The sequence below is a fragment of the Ornithorhynchus anatinus genome, chromosome 4 (assembly GCF_004115215.2).
Source record: "Ornithorhynchus anatinus isolate Pmale09 chromosome 4, mOrnAna1.pri.v4, whole genome shotgun sequence".
Taxonomy (NCBI): domain Eukaryota; kingdom Metazoa; phylum Chordata; class Mammalia; order Monotremata; family Ornithorhynchidae; genus Ornithorhynchus; species Ornithorhynchus anatinus.
Genome location: NC_041731.1, coordinates 37565543 through 37587226, shown reverse-complemented (window position 1 = coordinate 37587226; position 21684 = coordinate 37565543). Strand labels below are relative to the sequence as shown.

Below are 21684 nucleotides of genomic sequence, written 5' to 3'. Positions count from 1 at the left end.
TAAAGAGAGTTTATCTACTTGAACTGAGAATAATTCCACTGTAGCCGCTGATAACAATTCCTAGGTGTCAAATTTACTTTTGCAATTGACAGTGTTAGCAAGCAGGATCAGTTGTTTTACTGGTTGGTAAATTCAAGATTGTGTTAAGATCCAATTATATGAATACACTCTCCTTCTGGTTACTTTTGAAAGAGTAAAAGACTGAACGAGCTTCTGTATCATTCACTTCATTCAATTGTATTTATTGTGCGCTTACTGTGTGCAGAGCACTGTACTAAGCTTCTGTATCATTATTGCCAAGTGATTTTAAATAGGGAGACTTGCAATTTCTCCTCCCTTCCCTGTTGTTACACACCTTTTCCCTTATTGGGTGGGAGTTTTTCCTCACAACCCTGTTTCCTTTTGGCAAAGGCTTTCAGACCTGTAAATCTGTAAACCTCGTCTCTCTCGTTCACCCCACACATCCTATCCGTTACCAAGACCTGCTGGTTTCACCTTTACAATATCGCCAAGATCTGCCCTTTCCTCTCCACCCAAACGGCTACCTTACCGCTACGGGCTCTCGTTATATCCCGGCTAGACTACTGTGTCAGCCTTCTCTCCGATCTCCCTTCCTCCTCTCTCGCCCCGCTCCGGTCTGTTCTTCACTCCGCTGCCCGGCTCATCTTCCTGCAGAAACGATCTGGGCATGTCACTCCCCTTCTTAAACACCTCCAGGGGTTGCCTATCGACCTCCGCTCCAAACGAAAACTCCTCACTCTAGGCTTCGAGGCTCTATGTCACCTTGCCCCTTTCTACCTCTCCTCCCTTCTCTCTTTCTACCGCCCACCCCGCACTCTCTGCTCCTCCGCCGCCCACCTCCTCGCCGTCCCTCGGTCTCTCCCGTCCCGCCGTCGACCCCCGGGCCACGTCCTCCCGTGGTCCCGGAACGCCCTCCCTCCTCACCTCCGCCAAACTGATTCTCTTCCCCTCTTCAAAACCCTACTTAAAACTCACCTCCTCCGAGAGGCCTTCCCAGACCGAGCTCCCCTTCTCCCTCTACTCCCTCTACCGCCCCCCCTTCACCTCTCCACAACTTAACCCTCTTTTCCCCCTTTCCCTCTGCTCCTCCCCCTCTCCCTTCCCATCCCCTCGGCACTGTACTCGTCTGCTCAACTGTATATATTTTCATCACCCTATTTATTTTGTTAATGAAATGTACATCGCCTCGATTCTATTTAGTTGCCATTGTTTTTACGAGATGTTCTTCCCCTCGACTCTATTTATCGCCATCGTTCTCGTCTGTCCGTCTCCCCCGATTAGACCGTAAGCCCGTCCAACGGCAGGGACCGTTTCTATCTGTTGCCGACTTGTTCATTCCAAGCGCTTAGTACAGTGCTCTGCACATAGTAAGCGCTCAATAAGTACTATTGAATTGAAATTGAAAATCATTAAAGGACCATCTACTCCCCGACCGTGGCCAACTCGGCAGGGGTGGGGTTGGGGGAAGAGATGGAAGAGCAGGTTCCACAAAGAACCTTTTGGGTTTGCGAAGGTGTTCCGTTGTTGGATAGCAGACATGACTGTGGCCTTGTTGGAGTGGCTCCCAGGGAAGCCAAGGGGATGACGTTTTCAAACATTTGAACTGAAGTGTAATGAAAATCTAATGGAAATATGTTTTCTTCCCTTCACAGGACGCTTTAAGTATAGGACCCGGTAGGTTTCATTTTCTGAAAACTACTAAAAAATGGAGTCCCAGTCATCAGGACTAATAGTTGCCACATGCAAAGGGTCCCAGAGCATCAAGTGTGTATCCTGATGTGTTTCCCCGTTCTGGCTCGTGCTCTCTCTCTCTGTCCCCCTACACACAGAGTAGATACCTGCCGTCCCTTTCCCTCCCAGGAAGTCCAGCATGATTGATCTGGTCCCCTTTGTTCAGAGAAATGAACATGGTCAGGAGGGAGGGAAGAATTACAGCAGGGTCTAAAGTGACCTTTAGCCATTGAGGGGAAGGCGACTGCCCCCCCAGCCCCCAAACCTCCCCAGGAAGCTGGATTTTCAGATCCCACATCCTAGCCATCCTCCACTATGCTGAGACCTCTGTAAAGCAAGGTCCAGGCTAATTCGGAAACTGCAGCAGAGATGATTTCCTACATTTTTTCCCTTCTGGACATCCAGTGGGTCACAAAACAGAGAGTCCTTTTTAGTAGTTCCACGGTAAGAATGAACAACTGATGTTTTTGTGAAGTTGCAGAGATGCATGTCAGCAACTCTTCAACCATCCTGAAGGCACCATAGGACAGTCTTCCCTCCCTGAGTCCACCTTCTGGGCCAAGACCATTGATCTGGCTCTCTCAAAACAGAGGCACTTCTCCTACCACCATCGCGTTGGTCCAGAAGAGGGCTGCAAGTGTCCCTCCTCATCAAAGTCAGGGTGGGAGGCCAAAGGATTAAAAGGTTGCAGTAAAGACAAGGCCTCCCCTCTCTGCCTCAGGTCCCAAAATGGTGGCCATCCAGAACTATCACGGCAACCCAGCTCCTCCAGGGAAGTCGGTGCTCGCGTTTCAGACAGGAGATGTCATCGAGCTGCTGAGGGGAGACCCGGACTCACAGTGGTGGGAAGTGAGTAGAATTGGTGGAGTGGAGGTGGGGGTGTGGAGATCCTAGACAAACTGTGCCTACATCCTACACTGTAAACTTGTTGTGGGCAGGGAATATGTCTACCAATTTTGTTTCATTGTACTCTCCCAAGCATACACTACAGTATTCTGCACATTAAGCCGTCTTTTCCTTTTCTTCAACTCCCTTCTTTGTCTCCCTGGCTTGCTCCCTTTATTCATCCCCCATCCCAGCCCCACAGAACTTAGTCCACATTTTTAATTAATTTATTTATTTTAACTCCTGTCCAGACTGAGAGTTTCTTAAGGGCAGGGATCATGTCTACCAACTTTACTGTGCTCTACTCTCCCGAGTCCTTGAGGGGTATCAAATGCTTGAGGGGTACATATCCAAGTGCATAGGCGATCCAGAAGGGAAGACGAATTAGAATAGGGAAATGAGAGGTTAGTCAGGTAAGGCCTCTCGGAGGAAATGAGATTTTAGCAAGGCTTTGAAGATGGGGAGAATATTGGTCTGTTAGATATGACGGGGAAGGGAATTCCAGGCCAGGTGGAGGATGTAAGCAAAGAGTCAGGGGTGAGAGAGATGGAACTGAGGTAAATTAGTATATTTGGATTAGAGGAGTGAAGTGGGTTGTAATAGAGGATTAGTAAGGGTAGATTGGAGGAGAAGAACTGATTGAGTGACTTAGGGCCAATGGTAAGGAGTGTCTGTTTGTTACATGGATTATTTTTCTAAAAGATTGCCCTGCACACATCTCCCCATTCCTAAAAATAACTCCAATGGTTGTTCATCCATCTCCACATTAGAATGAAATAAAGATCGTAATGGAAAAGGCAGGAGGCAGGGAGGTCAGCAAGGAGGCTGATGCGGTAGTTGAGGTGGTATATGAGTGCTTGTATCAGCATGGTAGCAGTTTGGATGGGGAGGAAAGTACAGGTTCGAGAGATGTGAAGATAACCTTCTGGATTTAGACACAGGCTGAACATGTAGATTTAATGAGAGAGATGAGTCAGATAATGCACAAGTTACAGGCTTGTGAGATGGAGGATATGGCACCGTCTAGAGTGATGAGAAAGTCATGAGAAGCACAGGGTTTGGGTGGGAAGATAAGGAGTTCTGCTTTGAACATGTTTGTCTGAGGGACATCCAAGAAGAGAGGTCCTGAAGACAGCAGGAAATGTGAGATGGGGAGATTCCCAAATCTATCTCACCAGCCCTGCTCTATAACCCTTCCAGATCATCCAGGCTGAAGTGAAAATGCAGCTTTTGGAAAATCTTTTATTCATTCATTCGATCTCATTTACTGAACACTTACTGTGTGCAGAGCACTGTACTAAGCACTTGGGAGAGGACAATGCAACAATAAACAGTCACATTCCCTGCCCCTTTCCCAGTGTGGTCAGAGGCAGGGTTCAGGTTTGGGGATTGGAGGGGAAGAACTTGCTTTAGCCTCTTGAGGGAGAACAGTTGAACTAACTAGCAATTTTAAAGGTAGCTGCCATTCAACCAGAATGGTTGCATTCATTCCTGGGATGCAAAGTTTTCATTAAGAAAGTGGGGCAGGGCCCCAAACTGTACCATGCCCACTGAGCAATTTAATAATAATAATAATAATAATAATAATGACTGTGGTTTTTGTTAAGTGCTTACTTACTGTGTGCCAGGCACTTTACTAAATGGTGGCTTAATTCCTAGCTGACCCAAAAGGAGCCCATCTCCCCCAATCCACATCCCACTCCACCACTAAGGGGCCTGGCCTGAGACTGTAAGTTCGTTGTGGGCAGGGAATATGTCTGTTTATTGTTGTATCGTACTCTCCCAAGTGCTTAGTACAGAGCTCTGCACACAGTAAGTGCTCAATAAATATGATTGAATGAATGAATGAACTTTTTTTTTCCACTTATAGGGACGGCTAATACACACCAAGAAGACTGGGTTTTTTCCTAGTTCATCTGTGAAGCCCTGCCCTGTGGATGGAAGGGTAGGTGCTTCTGTCGTTTGTATAGAGGCCAGGGTTCTGCTTGGGGAGGGGAGCAGAGGTATCCATTGCAGGGAGAATGGCTTTCTCCTCCTAGCTGATGCAAGATCACCACTTTGGTCGCCTCACCTGGCCCAAATGTGGGGTCTCCAGGCTGCCTCAGCTCCACCTAGAGAAGTGTTTGCACCGTGGGGTGGGTGATTCTTGTGGATGAAGGCCAGCAAGCCCCACTGGGCACAGGTGCCAAATTTCTCCCCTTTCCCCTCCTCCTGCCCCCAACCCAAGTGCACAGTGAATGATAGTAATAATAATAATAATGAAGGTATTTGTTAAGCACTTTCTATGTGCCAGACCTTGAGGAAGAGAAGCAGCATGGCCTAATGGATAGAGCATGGGCCTATCTACCTGTCTGCTGAATGACGTTGGGCGAGTCACTTTTCTGTTCCTCAGTTTCCTCATCTGTAAAATGGGGATTAAGACCATGACCCCCATGCAGGCCAGGACTCTGTCCAACCCAATTTGCTTGTAACCATCCCAGAACTTAGTATAGTGCCCTGCACAAAGAGCTAAACAAATACCACAATTGTTGTTATTATTACAAGCTAATCAGGTTGGAGACAGTCCATGTCCCTCCTGGGGCTCACAGTCTTACTGCCCTTTTTGCAGATGAGGTAACTGAGGCACAGAGAAGTTAAGCGAACTGGCAATAGGCCCATCTGGAACATTCGGTAACAGTCATTTTGGGTGTTGTGTTTTTGTTTTTGTTTCTTTAATGAAATGACTTGGATATTTGGCTTCCCAAATCACCCCCTATCGAAGTCATTAGTGAGGCTGCAACTGAGGAGAGGAAGTATCAGTATCTAGATCTGGTGCTGTGGAGCTTTGTTTCCATGTTACTTTAAATTCTTGCTTCCCCACAATCCAATTCCTTTTGGCCGTGGGTTAATTGAGCTGGCCTTCCTGGATTAGCCCGGGGCCTTCATGGCTCACTATCCACGGTACCCCACCCAGCTAAGGCTGTCTGTCTGTGGGGAAGCAAACAGAGGCTCAGAAGTATCCAGATGGTTGCCTTCTGGCTGTCTGGCAGAGGAGAGAGTAGTGGAGGGGCTTCAGCAATCAACAGCGGAACTGTCTGTGCCATGGGTCTTGGACTTTCTGAAACACCTGGAAATTTGCTCCTTGGAAATGATTCAAGATCACATTGGTCCTCTTTTGGCTACTGTAGACAAGGATGGGACTGCCACCTTGATGGCCTGCTTGGATGGCTCTCTCCATGTCTTGTTAGCTCACAGTCTTGCAATGGAGTGTACTTGTGTCGAGTAAACTGTTGCACCCAAAGGCCCCCCCAGTTGGCTTCAGCTGCAGGGCTAAAGGAAGCCAGAGCAGCACAGACCTCTTTCGGATAAGGGGCTAGCAGAATTGAACAACCTGCCGGGGGCTATTGAGAAGCAGTGTGGCTTAGATGATAGAGCACGGGTCTGGGAGTCAGAAGGACCTGAGTTCTAACCCCAGCTCCACCACACGTCTGCTGTGTGACCTTAGGTAAATCACTTAACTTCTCTGGGCCACAGTCACCACATCTATAAAATGGAGATTGAGACTGTGAGCCCCATGTGGGACAGGGACTGTGTCCAACCTGATCAGCTTGTATTTACCTCAGTGCTTAGAACAGTGCTTGGCACATTGTAAGCACTTAACAAGTACCATTATTATTATTACTGCCACTTTGGAAGGTCTTTGTCTGTGGCCAGCGACTCCTTGGTCTTGACTCCTGGTTCACCCACCCCCAGAAGAGCCTTGGGGAAGATCCAGTGTTGAATGCCAACTCTCTTCCTCCTTCTGGGACAAAGATTAATTTCCTGCAGCAGATAAATCCTTATTAACAACGCCATCCCTTGACCAGGACAAGAAGCCCACATTCCCCAGTCAAGCCAGATTAGGCCCACTGAAAAGCTTCAGAAAGTTTCTTATCAGGAAATTTGTGTGGGGTGGGGGGGGGAGTAATGAATCAATATGGTCGGGGGGGAGTAATGAATCAATATTGTTTACACTCTTTTCGGTGGACGTTTTCCCCTGTAGTTCAGAAGTAGTAATTTATGATCTTCCCCTTCTCACCCACCCCCCTGGCGATAACTCACAAACTCCGCGGAGTATGTAAAAACGGCTCCTTGGAGGGTGCAGGAGGGAGAGATGATCTGTGACCTAATTAGCAGCTGTGCCCATGCAGTAACGAGCGGCATCTTCTCTCCTCAGCCCCCCAGCAGCAGGCCCCCATCGAGGGAGATAGACTACACCGCGTACCCTTGGTGAGTTGATCATTAAACCGGACGAGCAAATAGAAAATGTTTCACTGCGCACATAAAGCTATTGATTTTTTTTTCTCACTGTGGCACAACAGATTTGTCACACAACGAAGAAACCCAACAAGTTGCAAATCGGTCTGGGGAGGTGGGAATGCCTTGCCTCTTGAAGTTGTGGCAGTGCTGAAGGGGGTGGGGGCTGGATGGGTCTGGGGGACCCTCCCCTGGGGATATAAAGCCCCAAGTAGTGGCCCCGATCCCCAGTGGGACATCAGTGTGGTGGCTGCCCTGCCCTCATCCATATCACAGGCTGGAGGGAGTTGAGGCCAGTGGGTTTGGAAAGGGTGTTTTCAAACCCTTGGCTGGGAGCCTTAATTCCTGGGAGATAGCTGTATAAACTCCCCTCACACCCTTTCACCTGAACTCATATTGCACATCCCTGTCCTTTTCTGGAGAGGCTGCCTGGGGTTTTTTAACTTGTATGAAATCTCCCTCCATAAAGTTCTTGTGACAAGAGAAGGGCTCAAGGAAATCTCCAAGGAAAAGCAGCCTGCAGTTCGCCTGGGGACTGGGGACTGGGACTGAGACTCAAGCTCCAGAGAAGGAGATGTGTAAACTGACAGTTTGGAATCAGGGTTCCAGCTTTAAAGGCCTGGTCTCCTGGGTACATAGCGATGCACATAGTTGTGTTCTGGGGAGGTGGCAATGAAGATCATCTGGATTTCTTCTCTGTGTAGAGTGAAACTCCTCCTTGAGTAGGGAAAGGTCGGTATTTCACTTCGAGAGCAGGGAACATGCCTACAACCTCTGTTATATTGTACTCTTCCAAGTGCTTAGTACAGTGCTCTGCATAAAATAAGTGCTCAATAAATCCAATTGATTGATTAATTGATTTCTCAATGCCAAGAGCAGGTTGAGGATGTAGACACAATCATTTAATCAGTGGTACTTATTAAGCACTTACCGTGTGCAGAGCAATGAACTAAAGCACTCGAGAGAGTACAACAGAATTGATAGACACATTCCCTTCCCACCAGGAGCATACGGTAGGAAGTGGGGAGACAGACCTTAAAATAAATTTTGCATATGTATGTAAATGTCAAGGGGCTGAGGGGGGGGTGAATCTCAGGACCTTAAAGGGTACAGATCCAAGTGCTTAAGCATCGCAGAGGGAAGAGGGAGTAAATTCTGACCCAGAGCAAAGGATGCCAGCTTAGATTTTGGTGAGCCTGTGTCATGGCCTCTGTTTGTACATAGGTTTGCAGGCAACATGGAGCGACAGCAGACTGACAACTTGTTGAAATCCCACGCGAGCGGGACGTACCTGATCCGAGAGAGACCCGCAGAAGCAGAGCGCTTTGCAATAAGTATTAAGTGAGTCTCAGAAAAATGTCATCTGCTCTGGCGCCTTTAGGCAGAGACCAGAGCCCTCCCCATCTGTTAGGCCACAACAGCTTGCATTCCCCCCAACATCTTTCCACTGAAGCTCTCCCAGCATTGAGCTGGACTTGTAAGCAATAAGTCAGGTCAGAGACTGGTCCTAATGCCACACTCATGGAGAGAGCAGTCTGGGATTATCTCTCGTGACTCTAGGAGGATGAGTTCTCCCCAGTGGTGACAGTGGGGGGAGTCAGGCTTGTAGCAACCAAGAGAATCATGAACTGAGTGTGTTCTTACTGTGTAAGACCCGGCTGGCTGGGCTCTGGGGGAGGCCACCCTGGCACTCTCCGGATGCGGGCCCTGAGTGCAATTTTAAATCTGCCACCTCACTTAGCAAGGGCCCGGAGAAACCAGCACGGAAGGGAGGCCGAGACTGTAGCTGCAGCCGAGCAGAGGGTGGGTCGAGGAGGGGCCCTGGAGCCTCTACATCAAGGTCCCACACTGAGGTCGTATCACAGCCTTTGGGAATGAAGTGTGAATTGGCATCGAGGATAGCCAAGTCTGGCAGGGCAGGCTTGGGGGTGGAGGTTAGTGCCGGCCTGATGGGGCGGGCTTGGGGACGAGGCCATTCTGGGCCCGGTGGGGTGAGTGTGGGGTGGGAGGTGTGGTGTGGGAGGCCGGTGTGGGCCTGGTGGGGCGGGTTTGGAGGCAGAGGTCAGGGAAGACCTGGAGGGGTGGGCTCGGGGGCGGAAGCCAGTGAGGGTCTGGGGGCAGACACCAATAAGGGCCTGGTGGGGCAGGCTTAAGGTTGAATGCTGTGCCCTTTCTTCACAGGTTTAATGATGAGGTGAAGCACATTAAGGTGGTCGAAAAAGACAACTGGATTCATATCACAGAAGCCAAAAAGTTTGAAAGCCTCTTGGTACGCCTGGACCAGACTTCATCTGGAGGGAGGGAAAATACTGGTGCGGTGAGGTTGGCCCCATTCTCCCTGCTTTGGTGTCGGGAATGCCTGGGGGAAATGGACCCTGAGGAGTCCAGGACAATGCCAGCAGGCTCTTGCTTGAGGTGCAGCCACTCCTTTCAGTAGGGAAGAGAAACAAGTTGGGAAATGTATCAAGCTTGTTGCTTACCAGAGGCTGCAGCGGTTCTCAGTCACTACAGCACATTAGCAAGGTTAAAAATAGTTGGCAGGTGCTAAGGAGAGAGCTCACCTTCCCTAGCTTTTTCTTAATCAGTCAATCAATAATATTTATTAAGCACTCAATGAAAAGCACTGCCCAGTGCTTGAGAGAGTGCAGTAGAATAAAGTTGGCAGACATGTTCTCTGCCCATAAAGAGTTTACACTCTAGTTAATGATAATATTAACTGTGGTATTTAAGTGCTTACTGCGTTCCAGGCACCATACTAAGCGCTGGGATGGATACAAGCACATCGGGCTGGACAGAGTCCCTGTACCACATAAGAAGCAGCGTGGCTCAGTGGAAAGAGCACGGGCTTTGGAGTCAGAGGTCATGAGTTCGAATCCCAGCTCCGCCACTTGTCAGCTGTGTGACTGTGGGCAAGTCACTTAACTTCTCTGTGCCTCAGTTATCTCATCTGTAAAATGGGGATTAAGACTGTGAGCCCCACGTGGGACAACCTGATTCCCTTGTATCTACCCCAGCGCTTAGAACAGTGCTCGGCACATAGTAAGCGCTTAACAAATACCAACATTTATTTATTTTTTTAAGGCTCACAGTCTTAATCCCCATTTTACAGATGAGAAAACCGAAGCACAGAAAAGTTAAGTGACTTGCCCAAGGTCACGCAGCAGATAAGTGGCAAAGCCAGGATCTGAATCCAGGTCCTTCTGACACCCAGGCCTGTGCTCTATCCACTAGGCAATGCTGCTTCTCTAACAACTCTAGTTGGGGAGAAAGACATTAAACCTAATGGAAGCAGCGTGGCTCAATGGAAAGAGCCTGGGCTTCTGAGTCAGAGGTCATGGGTTCGACTCCCGGCTCTGCCACTTGTCAGCTGTGTGACTGTGGTCAAGTCACTATACTTCTCTGGGCCGCAGTTACCTCATCTGTAAAATGGGGATTAACTGTGACGACCTGATTACCCTGTTTCTCCCCCAGCGCTTAGAACAGTGCTCTACACATAGTAAGCACTTAACAAATACGAATATTATTATTATTATTATTAATTCTCCTCGACCACTAAGCTGCGCTGCCAGCCAGACTTTGCCATTTTCCCTGTCTAATTAATTTAAAGGCCGGGCTGGTACTGCAGCATGGAAGGACTCCGGGCTCACTCAAGGGTGGGAAGAGGAAGAAGCAGGGAGAAACCGAATGGGAAGCACCGGGTTGTGCCTGTGTGATATTCCCCTCCATCAAAGACTAGCTCCCAGCCGTGTGACATGCACCTAATCGAGCAGTGATTTCCCTCAGCAAGGGTCACTGCAGACCCTCCCAGAAGCCAATCAGACACTCACTGTAGGCAGGGAATGGGTCTGTTTATTGTTATATTGTACTCTCCCAAGGGCTTAGTACAGCGGTCTCCTCACAGTAAGTGCTCAATAAATAGATTGAATGAATGAACGAATCGAATGAACGCTCCCTTCGTAGCGACAGCCAGCCGCCCCCAGCCCATCCAACCTTCCCTGTCCTTAATGATGCTGTGCATGAAGGAGTATTTCTGGGCCCGAGCAGGCTGGGCTCCTCTAACAGATGTTCGGTTTCTGCCCCGCAGGAATTGGTGGAATACTACCAGTGCCATTCGCTCAAGGAGAGTTTCAAGCAGCTGGACACCACACTGAAGTATCCCTATAAATCCCGGGAACGGTCAGCTTCTCGGGCATCCACCAGGTCTCCAGGTAACGGGACCCTTCCTGGCCCCAGGGTGGTTAGCGGTGGGCCTCTCCCGGAGTCTCCACCCTCCCCGCCACGCTTCTCCTTGCTGACGTCTGCCCGACCTGCAGGTTGTGCCATACCCGGGAGGCTTAGAGTGTAAGCATGAGACCAGCTTAAGGAGGGGAGAATGATGCTCCTGGGTCCAGATCTTCCTTGGGATTTTCCCTGATTATTATCAGCAATACAGTGGTATTTCTTGAGAGCTTACTGTGTGCAGAGCTCTGTGCTAAACACTTGGGAGAGTATAATGCAACAGAGTCGATAAACATGTTCCCTGCCCACAGTGAGCTTACAGTCTGGAGGAGGAGCCCAGAGCGGTTACAGCACGATTCGGTGCACACCTGCCTGCATGCAGCGGGTTGGATTCTATTACTTCTTGAGGTTATCTGTGAGAGGACCACTGAGATGCAGGTGTTATAAGGCAGTGAGTGTTAGCTATCCCAAGCATTTTCTCCTTCAGAATAATCTTTGCCCCTGCCTCTCACTGCCTCAGCACCCCAAAAGTGGCTCAAGAATTACTCTTTCAACTGACTTGTTGCACTGTTAAACGTTTTTGGTACTGATTCATTTTCTTCCACCTTTTACGCTTTCTCTCTCTCTCTCAACCTCTTTGCAGCCTCCTGTGCTTCCTACAACTTTTCTTTTCTCAGTCCTCAGGGTCTCAACTTTTCCTCTCAGGGTCCCTCCACTCCTTTCTGGTCAGGTATAGCTATTGGGTTTGTGTGGGAGGAAAGCCCCCTCTAAAGGCCACCCCCCGCACAGCAGAAGCCCATCTGCTGTTCAACCGACCATCCCCATGAGCAGCTTGAAAGCCATCAAAGCCAAACACACAAAGGCAAACCTCCCCTCTACTCCTCCCTGCTCAACCCCAGAACGAGCTCGTGTCTCCCCGTCCCCAGAGCTTCTGACGGACATGAGCCTTTGTCCACTCTGGACATTGTCAAAGCTTCCTGTGGCTCTCAACTGGGGCCCATGAAAATGGCCAAGAAAATTCAACCAAGAGCAAACGGTCCACAGTCAGATCCGATATCCTGATGTACTTCAAGCTGAAACCCTCTGTTCCTTTCCTGTCAATCACCCCATAGCTACTGGCATCACCATTTTCAAGCCCATCTTTCCTGGCTGTGGGAAAATCGAACCCCCCACCTCTGATCGGTTTTGACTCTGCGAGCTGAGCAGAACTGAAGCACCCCAGGCTTTGGAAAAAGCTTCCCCCCTTCACCATTTCCTCCGCCTTTGCTAACAGGGATTGGGGCTCCGGGGCTTGGGGACTGGATCTGTGGGAGGGGAAGAGCCGCTGGCTGGGTCAGTTCTGAGGCACCTCGGCTACGAGCGATCAAAACCTTCTCTGATGTCTGTCGGAGTCTGGGCCGCGCTGGCGGCAGTGTATCGTGTTCCACTCTCATCTCCCCACCCATCCCATCCTGTCTCATAAACCTGAGGCAGAGCTCACCCCTGGCTGATTCAATCTGGGTTCCCCTGGCCACCTTCCATTTGAGCATTGATGAATCGAGTGGGCAGAAGGACTGGGGTGAGGGCCAGGGAAGGCTGAAGCTTTGATGATGATGATAATAGTATTTGTTGCTTGCTTCCTCTGTGACAAGCACTGTGCCGAGCGCTGGGGAAGACACAAGGTAATCAGGTCAGACGCAGTTCCCGGCCCACATGGGGCTCACAGTCTAAAGGGGAGAGAGCTTAAAAACCAGTTCCCAACTCTCCCGGCCCTGAATTTCAGGAAGCCCTAGATGAGGGATTCTCCACTGAGTTAGAAACAGACAGACCGTCTGAAATCCAGAACTTTGCAAATGAGCCAATGCTTACATCCCAGAAACCAAAGTTGTTCTCAATTTAAGGAGGCTGGTCAAGGCTCATTCGAACACATTTAAAGCTGTCGGTGTCACATCGTCACTCAGCCCCAGTTGCGGGAGGGTAAGGACCGGAAAACCCAGATTGGCCGCAGCGGCTCTTGGGCTGCCTTTCCTGTTGGGATGTGGGCAGGCGGGCGGGTAGGCGGGTAGCCCCTGACCTACCCTGTCCCCCCTCAGTGTTCACGCCCCGGGTCATCGGAACAGCAGTGGCCAGGTACAACTTTGCAGCCCGGGACATGAGGGAGCTCTCCCTGCGGGAGGGAGACGTGGTGAAAATCTACAGCCGCATCGGCGGGGACCAGGGCTGGTGGAAAGGAGAAACCAACGGCAGGGTAAGGCTCCGCATCCCGCCGCCCATAGCCCAAGAACGGGCAGCTGGGAGAGGAATCAGGGCACCGGTCTCACAGGATCGGATAGCATTTGGGGCTTGGGGCGGTAAGAAGGGAGGATCGGACAGCATTTGGGGCTTGGGGCGGTAAGAAGGGAGGATCGGACAGCATTTGGGGCTTGGGGCGGTAAGAAGGGAAGAGCGGGGAGCGGGAAAGGTGTGTAGGATATAGGGGAGAAAGCCCCTTTTACATTCAGAACCCCGGGCCGGCATACCCGGGGATTGCTCGGGGACTGAGGCGCAAGAAGCAGTGGACGTCATGTGCCTCATTATCAAGTATCTTTTTCAGATTGGCTGGTTTCCATCGACCTATGTGGAGGAAGAGGGAGTGCAGTGACAGAGGCGGGATCTCTGCCAAGCCCAATCAGACCCCAGGAAGAGTCATGCCAACGTATGTGTTGTCCTCCTGCACTTGGGACCGGGAGGGGAATGCAATCCAATCTTCCAGTATTAAACCCCAGGAGAGGGACGAAACACGTAACGACCACGCTGAACCACGAGTCGCTTTGCCATCAGCCGATCATTGACGATCTGTGGGTGGGGGTGCTACTTGTATATAAGAATTAGAGAATATATATCAGATTATGTTGCTATGAACAACCACAGAGCAAAATCTTCTGGAAAGGTGAACGAAACCCATCATTTCTGAGCCAAGGGACTAAAGTATTGTGATGGCCTGATGCTTAAGTTTCCAGCCCGGCTTCCCAAAAGGGTTGTCTGGAGCTGCCACTAAGCGTTACGGGCCGACGGGGGTGCAGGTCTCCCTCTTCATTCCCTCAAGGCCATCTTCGGCGATGGACAAGAGTCTTCCTCCATAGCAGCCGGCTTCCACCCCTCCCCTTCCTCGTTGTCTGCATTTTCATCCACTCTGGTCTTTCCCGGCTGCTCAACGGCAGGCTAGCTGCAACCTTGGGGATCACGGGCCTTCAGTCAGATCCAGGGGCAGAGGCAGCAGGAAGAGAGAGGGGGCCCCCCCCAGGGCCCCACTCTGCTGCATTTTCCGGGACGAAGGAGCCACCCCAGGGCTGAACCGAAGGCCGTCGGGAAGAGGCCTGTCTCCCCGAAAGATGGGACGGCACGTTGAGAAGTTTTCCCGAATCGTTCCACGTGCAATGTGGGCTGTTGGTGTCACGCTCGCAGCCTGGGATAGGGGAGGAGAGGTGGGGAAGGAAACAGCTTGCCTCCCCTGGACCCATCCAAGAAGCGTCCATCCCACCAGGGGAAAATGTGCCTTTTCCTGTGGGATTCTCGGTACGAGCCTGTATCCACGTTGCATGTGTCACCGAATTCTCCTGCTTAATTAACTGCACTGCAAACCGTAGAAGTCTGACTCCCAGAGGCCCCGAAGGGAAAAATGGGAAGTGTTTCTTAAGGAAGGGTCACTACTGCTCCCACCCCTTGCTCTGGAGGGAGACCAACTCCATTCCGGAAGCAAGAAGTCTGCCTTATGCTTCCGTCAGTTCTCATCCCGTCCATCTACATTTTACTAGAGGAAGCTGAAGAACCCTAAGCAGCCTCTGGAGTTTTCCTTCTGACTAGTCCCCTGTCTGCCTCCGTTCCTATACCTGGAATGTTCTTCCAGCCTCCTCTTTAACTCCAGGCAAGGTCTGGTGGGTGCAGTTGGAGGTACTGGGACCTTTGGAGACGGTTTGTAAATCAATGCACTCTGGAGCCGCGTCTTTCCATTCCGCCTTCCTTCCCTTCTGCTTTTTGGCATGGTCCCTGCTATCCCTAACCCACCCCCTGTAACAGCCCCCTCAGCACCCTGGTCCATCCGCTGGACTCCGGAACCTTCTGATGGAGGAGCAGCCTGCACTCCATTAAGGTGTTCTCTGAGAGCCGCTGATGGGAAGAGCAGATTCATTGATTCATTCATTCAGTCGTATTTATTGAGCGCTTCCGGGGTGCTGAGCACTGGTCTAAGCGCTTGGAAGAGTACAATATAAAAAGGAACAGACACATTCCCTGCCCACATCGAGCTTACAGTCTCCCAGGAGCGGGGAGCTCTAGCCAACCCTGGACTCCTGTTTGCTGGAATCCCAGCCCACCAGTCCTGAGCCTGCTTCTTGTCCTCACCTGTGAGTGAGCGGGCTCCAAGCTAGCATGCAGAGCCCGGGGAGGGGAATGCACCCCCCTCTCTGTTCACCTGCAGCTTTGGCACAATCGCGAGTCCCCCGGCTTCAGTCGCCACCAACCGGAAAAACAAAAACCCTGGGCTGGCCTGAAGGAAGGTGCCATTTAACCAAATGTCTGCACAGATGTGTTCCCAGACTCAGACGGAGAGAGTTCTGAGCACAAGGGTTTATAACCGCACAGAGGAGAAACCAGAAGAGGGCACCAGAGGAGAAGGGACAAGAGTTTAGTCCTCTTGTCCTCTTGTCCTGTTTCATGGTGGACCAGTGGCTTCGATGGGCAACCAGGTTCTGGAGCCCAGTTACCGCCTGATGATCACTAACGTAAGGCTGTGGAGAGAGGGTAGGCGTCATAGATTTCATTTGTCTCATTTGCCCAGCTGAAATTGAATTGGAAAGCATGAAGTTAAGGAAAAATCAAGTGTTGGCCTCTCAGCCCTTCAAGAAAATCTCACTCCGTTACCCAGATTCTTAAAACCAAGAGAGGTGTTCTCTGTCTTGTCCCTCCCTAGCCCCTTTCTTACTCCCCTCTCTGCCAAACCTTCTGAGCATCCCTTTTGATGTCGCACATCTGTCGGAGATCAAAAACTCTGCTTCCGTGTTCACCCAAAATCCGGACACCCATCAGTCATTCCTGGGAAAAGTGATCTCTTTTTGTGTTTACTGTTGTAAGAAAATTGTTTTTTTAAAAAGAAGAAAGTTTGTAATTATTCATCAAAATGCCATGATATATATCTGTGAATAAGGGAAAATGTTTTTATGACGATGGCGAGAAAATTGTATATATTTTAGTTCATTGGGGAACCAATCAAAAATTATAACTGAAGTTGTTCAGAAATGGAAAATAATATGTAAATTCCTTGATTTTGTTTGCACTGTACTAACCGGGGTGGGAGAGAAGGGATAGAGATTTGGTTGTGGAATAGGTTTTAGCTGAAAATTTGGAAATCTCCAGGGGTAGCTTGTAATGCTGGGATAGAAATTTAGCTGCTACTTAGGATCCCTTTGCATGTGATTTACAGGTTTTTCAGTTACAGTACATTAAGTTAAAGCCCCACAACAGAACAAATGTAATTTTGCTGATAAATTTTTCAAACTGTGGTTTTTACTGCAAATAAACATTCATTCTTTTCTGCAGACATGGTTCAGTATGCTTTTAATCTGACTTTTGTAGGCATCTCCTGGCTGACAAATCCACAGCGGCTTTTGTCTTAATAGTCAAACCGTTAGGCGAGCATTTTCTTTTAATTCCTTCAGTTGTTTTCAATGTTATTTTCTCCACGCTTTGTACATGCGAAATGAAAGTTACAGTGGTCCCTTGGCATTCACAGAGCTTTGTTCGTGGATTTGTCTATCCGTGGGAGGCGGGACCCATCTAGCAGCAATGAAGGCAGGCCCCGTCCCCTGGCCCCACCGTGTCTGCAGCCTCTTTGGTCACCAGAGTCACAGCCCTGCCTCGTCCATGACCATCCACCCCCACCCCCAGAAAGCTCTGGCAGCCTGGAGATAAGAATTGTGGCATTTGTTAGGAACTTGCTATGTGCTGGGGCAAGTACAAGATATTCCGGTCAGACACCTGTCTGCCTCAGTGTCCCACTGATAAAAATGAGAATAAGATACCATTTCTCCTTACTACTTAGTCCCTGTTCCACATGGGGCTCGCAGCCAAAATAGGAAGGACCACGAGTATTGAATTCCCATTTTGTAAATGAGGGAACTGAGATGTAGAGAAATAAGGGATTTGTCCAAGGTCACACCACTGATAGTGGCAGAGCTGGGAGAAGAACCCAGTTCCGCTGACACCCAGGCTGAGACTCTTTCCACAAGTCTGATTTAACTTTTGCCACTGGCATTTGTGATTTCACCTCTTTCCCTGGGGTTTCTATGACCATTCCCCCATCAATCCTAAGGGACTCCTGTCAGCTATTGGATTACCCTCCCTTTCTCAGGAAGAGGGAGAGAGACAGAGAGAAGGAGAGGAAGGTGTCCTTCATGACAGCGGCTATGATCTCTCATCACGCGGAGTGATATCACAATGATTCAGTCCAAGGTGGAGGAACCTTGCCAAGATCTGCAGCATGGCCCATCCCGGTTGGATATGGAACTAGCTAAAGTTCCTACTAAAGCTGCGGGGCCTAATAATAATTATGGTACATGTTAAGTGCTTTCTTTGTGCCAAGCAATTTTGTAAGTCCTGGGAGAGATACAAGTTAACCAGGTTGGACACAGTCCCTGTCCCACAGTGGGCTCACACTCTTAATCCCCCTTTTTTACAGATGAGGTAACTGAGGCAGAGAAGTGAAGTGACTTGCCCGAGGTCACAGCAGTGGTGGAGGTAGGATTAGAACCCATGACCTTCTGACTCCCAGGCCCATGCTTTATCCCCTACATCATGCTGCTTCCCAGAGCACGGGCCTGGGAGTCAGAAGGACCTATTTTATCATTCCGGCTCCCCCACTTGTTTGCGGTATGACCTGGGGCAAGTCACTTCATTTCTCTGTGCCTCAGTTCCCTCATCTGTAAAACGGGGAGGAAGATTGCGAGCTCTCTGAGGAACAGGGATTGGGTCCATCCTGATTAGCTAGAATCTATTCCAGCACTTAGAACAGTGCCTGGCACATAGCAAGTGCTTAACAAATACCATAAAAAAATGGTCTGAGCATTTTTTGACAGAAGTCCTAAGATTAACACAGGACTTTAGCTGGGGGAAGATAGGCAGAAAGTTGCCTGGGGGGTTTTATCAGTATACTGTAAGCTCAATGTGGGCAAGGAATGTGGTTATAGTGTACTTGCCCAAGCGCTTAGCATGGTGTTCTGCACACAGAGTCTTGTGCTGTCGAGTCATCTCCAACCCTTAGCGACTCCATGGACACATCTCTTCCAGAACACCTCACTCTCCATCTGCAATCATTCTGGTAGTGTATCCATACAGTTTTATTGGTAAAAATATATGTGTTTTACCAGTGCCTTCTTTCGTGCAGTAAACTTGCGTCTCCGCCCTCAACTCTCTCGAAACTCTCAGGGTGCGATCCTGAGAGAGGGAGCCCGATGTGGCCAGCGGCGGGAGCAGGCTGTGCTCGTGGAATCGAATATCTTAGATTCTTCGGTGTAGTCTGACATTAGATACACTTGTGCATGCCAAGGGTTTGGGGTCGTTGAGGAAACATTAGCCGAACACAATAAATGCTTGTGAAACTGATACCTCCTAAGCAGCAGACATTGCCCAGGGCTTGCATCTAAATGGCTAGAACTAGTTTTCTCAAATCAGCGTGTCCCACCAGAAGCAGAAGAAATGAAGTACTGCCCATCTTAAAAAGGCCAAAGGAAAACCTTGCAGTTACTTTTAATTTTTAATCTAATAACCTCCTTCCAAGCCAAATCCTCCCCAAGGGGCCACCCGCAGAGCATCTGGGTTGAGTGTGTTATTTGTTGGTGATCTGGAGAAGGGGCAGAGAGTACTGACCTCTGAGCCCCTTCCGGCTCTGCAAGAGGGCCCGGGCTGTGTCCAGAGTTATCGATTTCCCCCATGGAACGGCCAGGGCAGCCAGGAGCACAGGGTGAGTAACCCTGGCAGTACTGTGTCGGCGGGATGAAGCTCAAAGTCCTGCAGGTTCATAAGGGCACTTGGCTCAAAGCATAGATGGCATTTGAGCCCTCTCCAGACTCTGCCCTCTCTGGCTCCCTCCCAACAGCTATCCTATGGGAATTCCCCCTCAGACGGATCCCTGGATTGTGAGTCTTTGACAGGAGATGCAGTGAGAGCAGATGTCACTTTAGTTAATGGGCATTAGTGGCCAGGAATGAAACGACCCCAGGAACTTGGGGGTGGGGATGAGGAATTGGTGTGCTGGCATTTCCCTGGGTTTCCAGCTAGTTGAAGGACACTGCTTAGAAGAACTTCTCTGGGTATAGGGGAGGGAGGAGGAGAGAGGGAAAGAGAGAGGGGAAAGGTATATCTGTAATTTATTTATATTAATGTCTGTAACCCCCACTTCTAGACTGCATCTCTTGTTGTGGGGAGGGAACGTGATTGTTTACTGTGGTATTGTACTTTCCCAAGTGCTTAGTTCAGTGATCCGCACACGGTAAGTGCTTGATAAATATGATCGATTGAATGAATGAATGAGTGAATGAAAAGAGGGGACAAGGAAGGAAAGAAGATGGAGCAAAAAGGGAAGAGGGAAGAAAGGTCAATCAGTCAACGAAATTTATTGAGTGCGTCCTGTATGCAGAGCGCTGTACAAAGCGATTGGGAGAGTACTATATAACAGAGCTAGTAGACATGTTCCCTGCCCACAATAAGCTTAATCCAGAGGGGGGAGAGGAGAAAGCAGAGAGGAAGCTAGGGGAGGAGGGCAGCTGCTGTCCCTGAGTTGGGAGGGAGATGAGCTGCTCATGTACTCCATTGCGGAACCTGGATGGGACGATGTGCACTGGGCAGCGGCCTGCCCCAGGCCGTCCCCTGAGGTCCGGAAAGGCTGTCAGCAACCCCTCCGGCTGCCTAATGCTGCCTTGGCCGAAGCAGCCGCTGCCCTTCCTGCCCGGGGCCTGCCCCCGTCCCTGCAGCCTCCGTGCTATCTGGTCAAGCTGCGACCATCACCCCCAACCCAGATGCTGCCCTCCCACCCGCTAGCAGGTCCACAGGGCCCCACAGAGTGCACGTGGAGAGCCGGACTGTGGGGTGCAGAGCCGCTCACTGGAGAGCCGGCGCTGAGACACGGAGGGAAGTGGCCTGGGCAGGCAGTGGCTCTGTTCAGCAGTGGGAATTTTCCCCTGGTACCTAGGGCTCCCTGCTGTCCTGACCGCTGCGGGGACACACAATGTCACAATGACGTCTGGGATAAAATTCACACGCACCTGCCTCTCAAGCCAGCTGGGAGCTGAGCAAGAGTGGGAAAGGGAAGGGAGGCGGTGGGAAAGCTTTCATTTGTTTGCTTTTTAATTATACTTGTTAAGCATTTACTATGTGCCAGGCACTGTACTAAGCTCTGGTTAGGTACAAGATAATTAGGTCAGACATAGTCCCATGTTTTAGACGCCATTTTACAGACGAGGAAACTGAGGCACAGAGAAGTTAAGTGACTTACCCAAAGTTAAACAGCAGACACGGTGGCGGAGCTGGGATTATTCATTCATTCAATTGTATTTACGGAGCACTTACTGTTTGCAGAGCACTGTACTGAACACTTGGGAGAGTTCAATACAGCAATAAATCATCACATTCCCTGCCCACCAGTGTGCAATGTGTTCTAATCCAGAGTGGGATTAGAACCCAGGTTCTTCTGATTCCTAGACCCTTGATTTGTCTATACAAGCTTACTGGATGCTTAGTAATAACAATTCCTTTACAAATTCCACCTTTATTAGTAAAAATAGTATGTGCCAGACACTGTGCTAAGCCTAAGGTGAGCAGGTCAGTGTTGGGAGAGTGCAATAGAGGTTGAGTTTACACTCTAGCAGGGGAGGCAGATAAATAAATTCCAGGTAGGAGCAAGTGACAGCATGTAAAGATATGTCTGTAAATATGAAGGGGCAGGCGTGTGAGTATTAATCTCCCTTATCCTCCCCTGCCTGTGGGCACAGCAATAGAGGCTTGGCACAAACGACATTCAGGGATCCGCTGAAAACCCCAAACGGAATGGGGCCCAGACCTAACCAAGGCAAGGAACTCCTCACCCTAGTACAGTAATGCCCTACAGAGCCTCCAGAGGCAGGGTCCAATTAGAGATGGGGGGAGGAAACTGAGGCAGAGAATACAAAAATCTTCTAATCAAGATGGCTACATCTGGGGTAAGAGGCTATCAGAGAAGAGGGGGAATGGCATCACAATCAATCAATCAATCAATGGCATTTTTTGAGCATTTACTGGGCTCAGTGAGAAAGTACGATAAAAGAGAGATGGTAGACGTGATCTCTGCTCACGAGGAGCTTACGAAAGAGACATTTTCATGGAATCATATCTGGAGAGAAGGTGAGCACTCCCCTTGAGAAGGATGGAAGAAGTTCTAGTGGCCTATACAACACTTAAAGGGTTAAGGCGTTGCCACCTACTTTGTGGCATCTAACCAAGTTTTTTTCTCTCTCTCTAAATCTATAATTTTATTTATTTATATTGACGACTGTTTACCTGTTTCGATGT

At 49.7% G+C, this 21684-nt stretch overlaps 1 protein-coding gene and 1 non-coding gene across 10 annotated transcripts in view; both read left to right on the top strand.

Moving 5' to 3' along the window:
- Window positions 1-16682, top strand: part of VAV2 (vav guanine nucleotide exchange factor 2) — a 374103-nt gene extending 357421 nt beyond the window's left edge. For 7 of the 9 annotated variants that reach the window (XM_029063006.2, XM_029063005.2, XM_029063007.2 and 4 more), the window contains 10 exons: window positions 1674-1695; window positions 2474-2601; window positions 4508-4582; window positions 6833-6885; window positions 8137-8253; window positions 9094-9181; window positions 10997-11120; window positions 11774-11860; window positions 13203-13357; window positions 13703-16682. In XM_029063006.2, the coding sequence (XP_028918839.1) occupies window positions 1674-1695; window positions 2474-2601; window positions 4508-4582; window positions 6833-6885; window positions 8137-8253; window positions 9094-9181; window positions 10997-11120; window positions 11774-11860; window positions 13203-13357; window positions 13703-13750 (897 nt within the window). In that variant the 3' untranslated portion in view covers window positions 13751-16682. The remainder of the gene's footprint in view (window positions 1-1673; window positions 1696-2473; window positions 2602-4507; window positions 4583-6832; window positions 6886-8136; window positions 8254-9093; window positions 9182-10996; window positions 11121-11773; window positions 11861-13202; window positions 13358-13702) is intronic. The other 2 variants (XM_029063012.2, XM_029063013.2) reach the window with 1 other exon arrangement.
- A 4814-nt stretch (window positions 16683-21496) lies between these two features.
- LOC114811477 lies at window positions 21497-21622 on the top strand. Its single transcript, XR_003759180.1, has one exon. It is a non-coding gene; the product is annotated as a U6atac minor spliceosomal RNA (small nuclear RNA).
- Window positions 21623-21684: the final 62 nt, after the last annotated feature.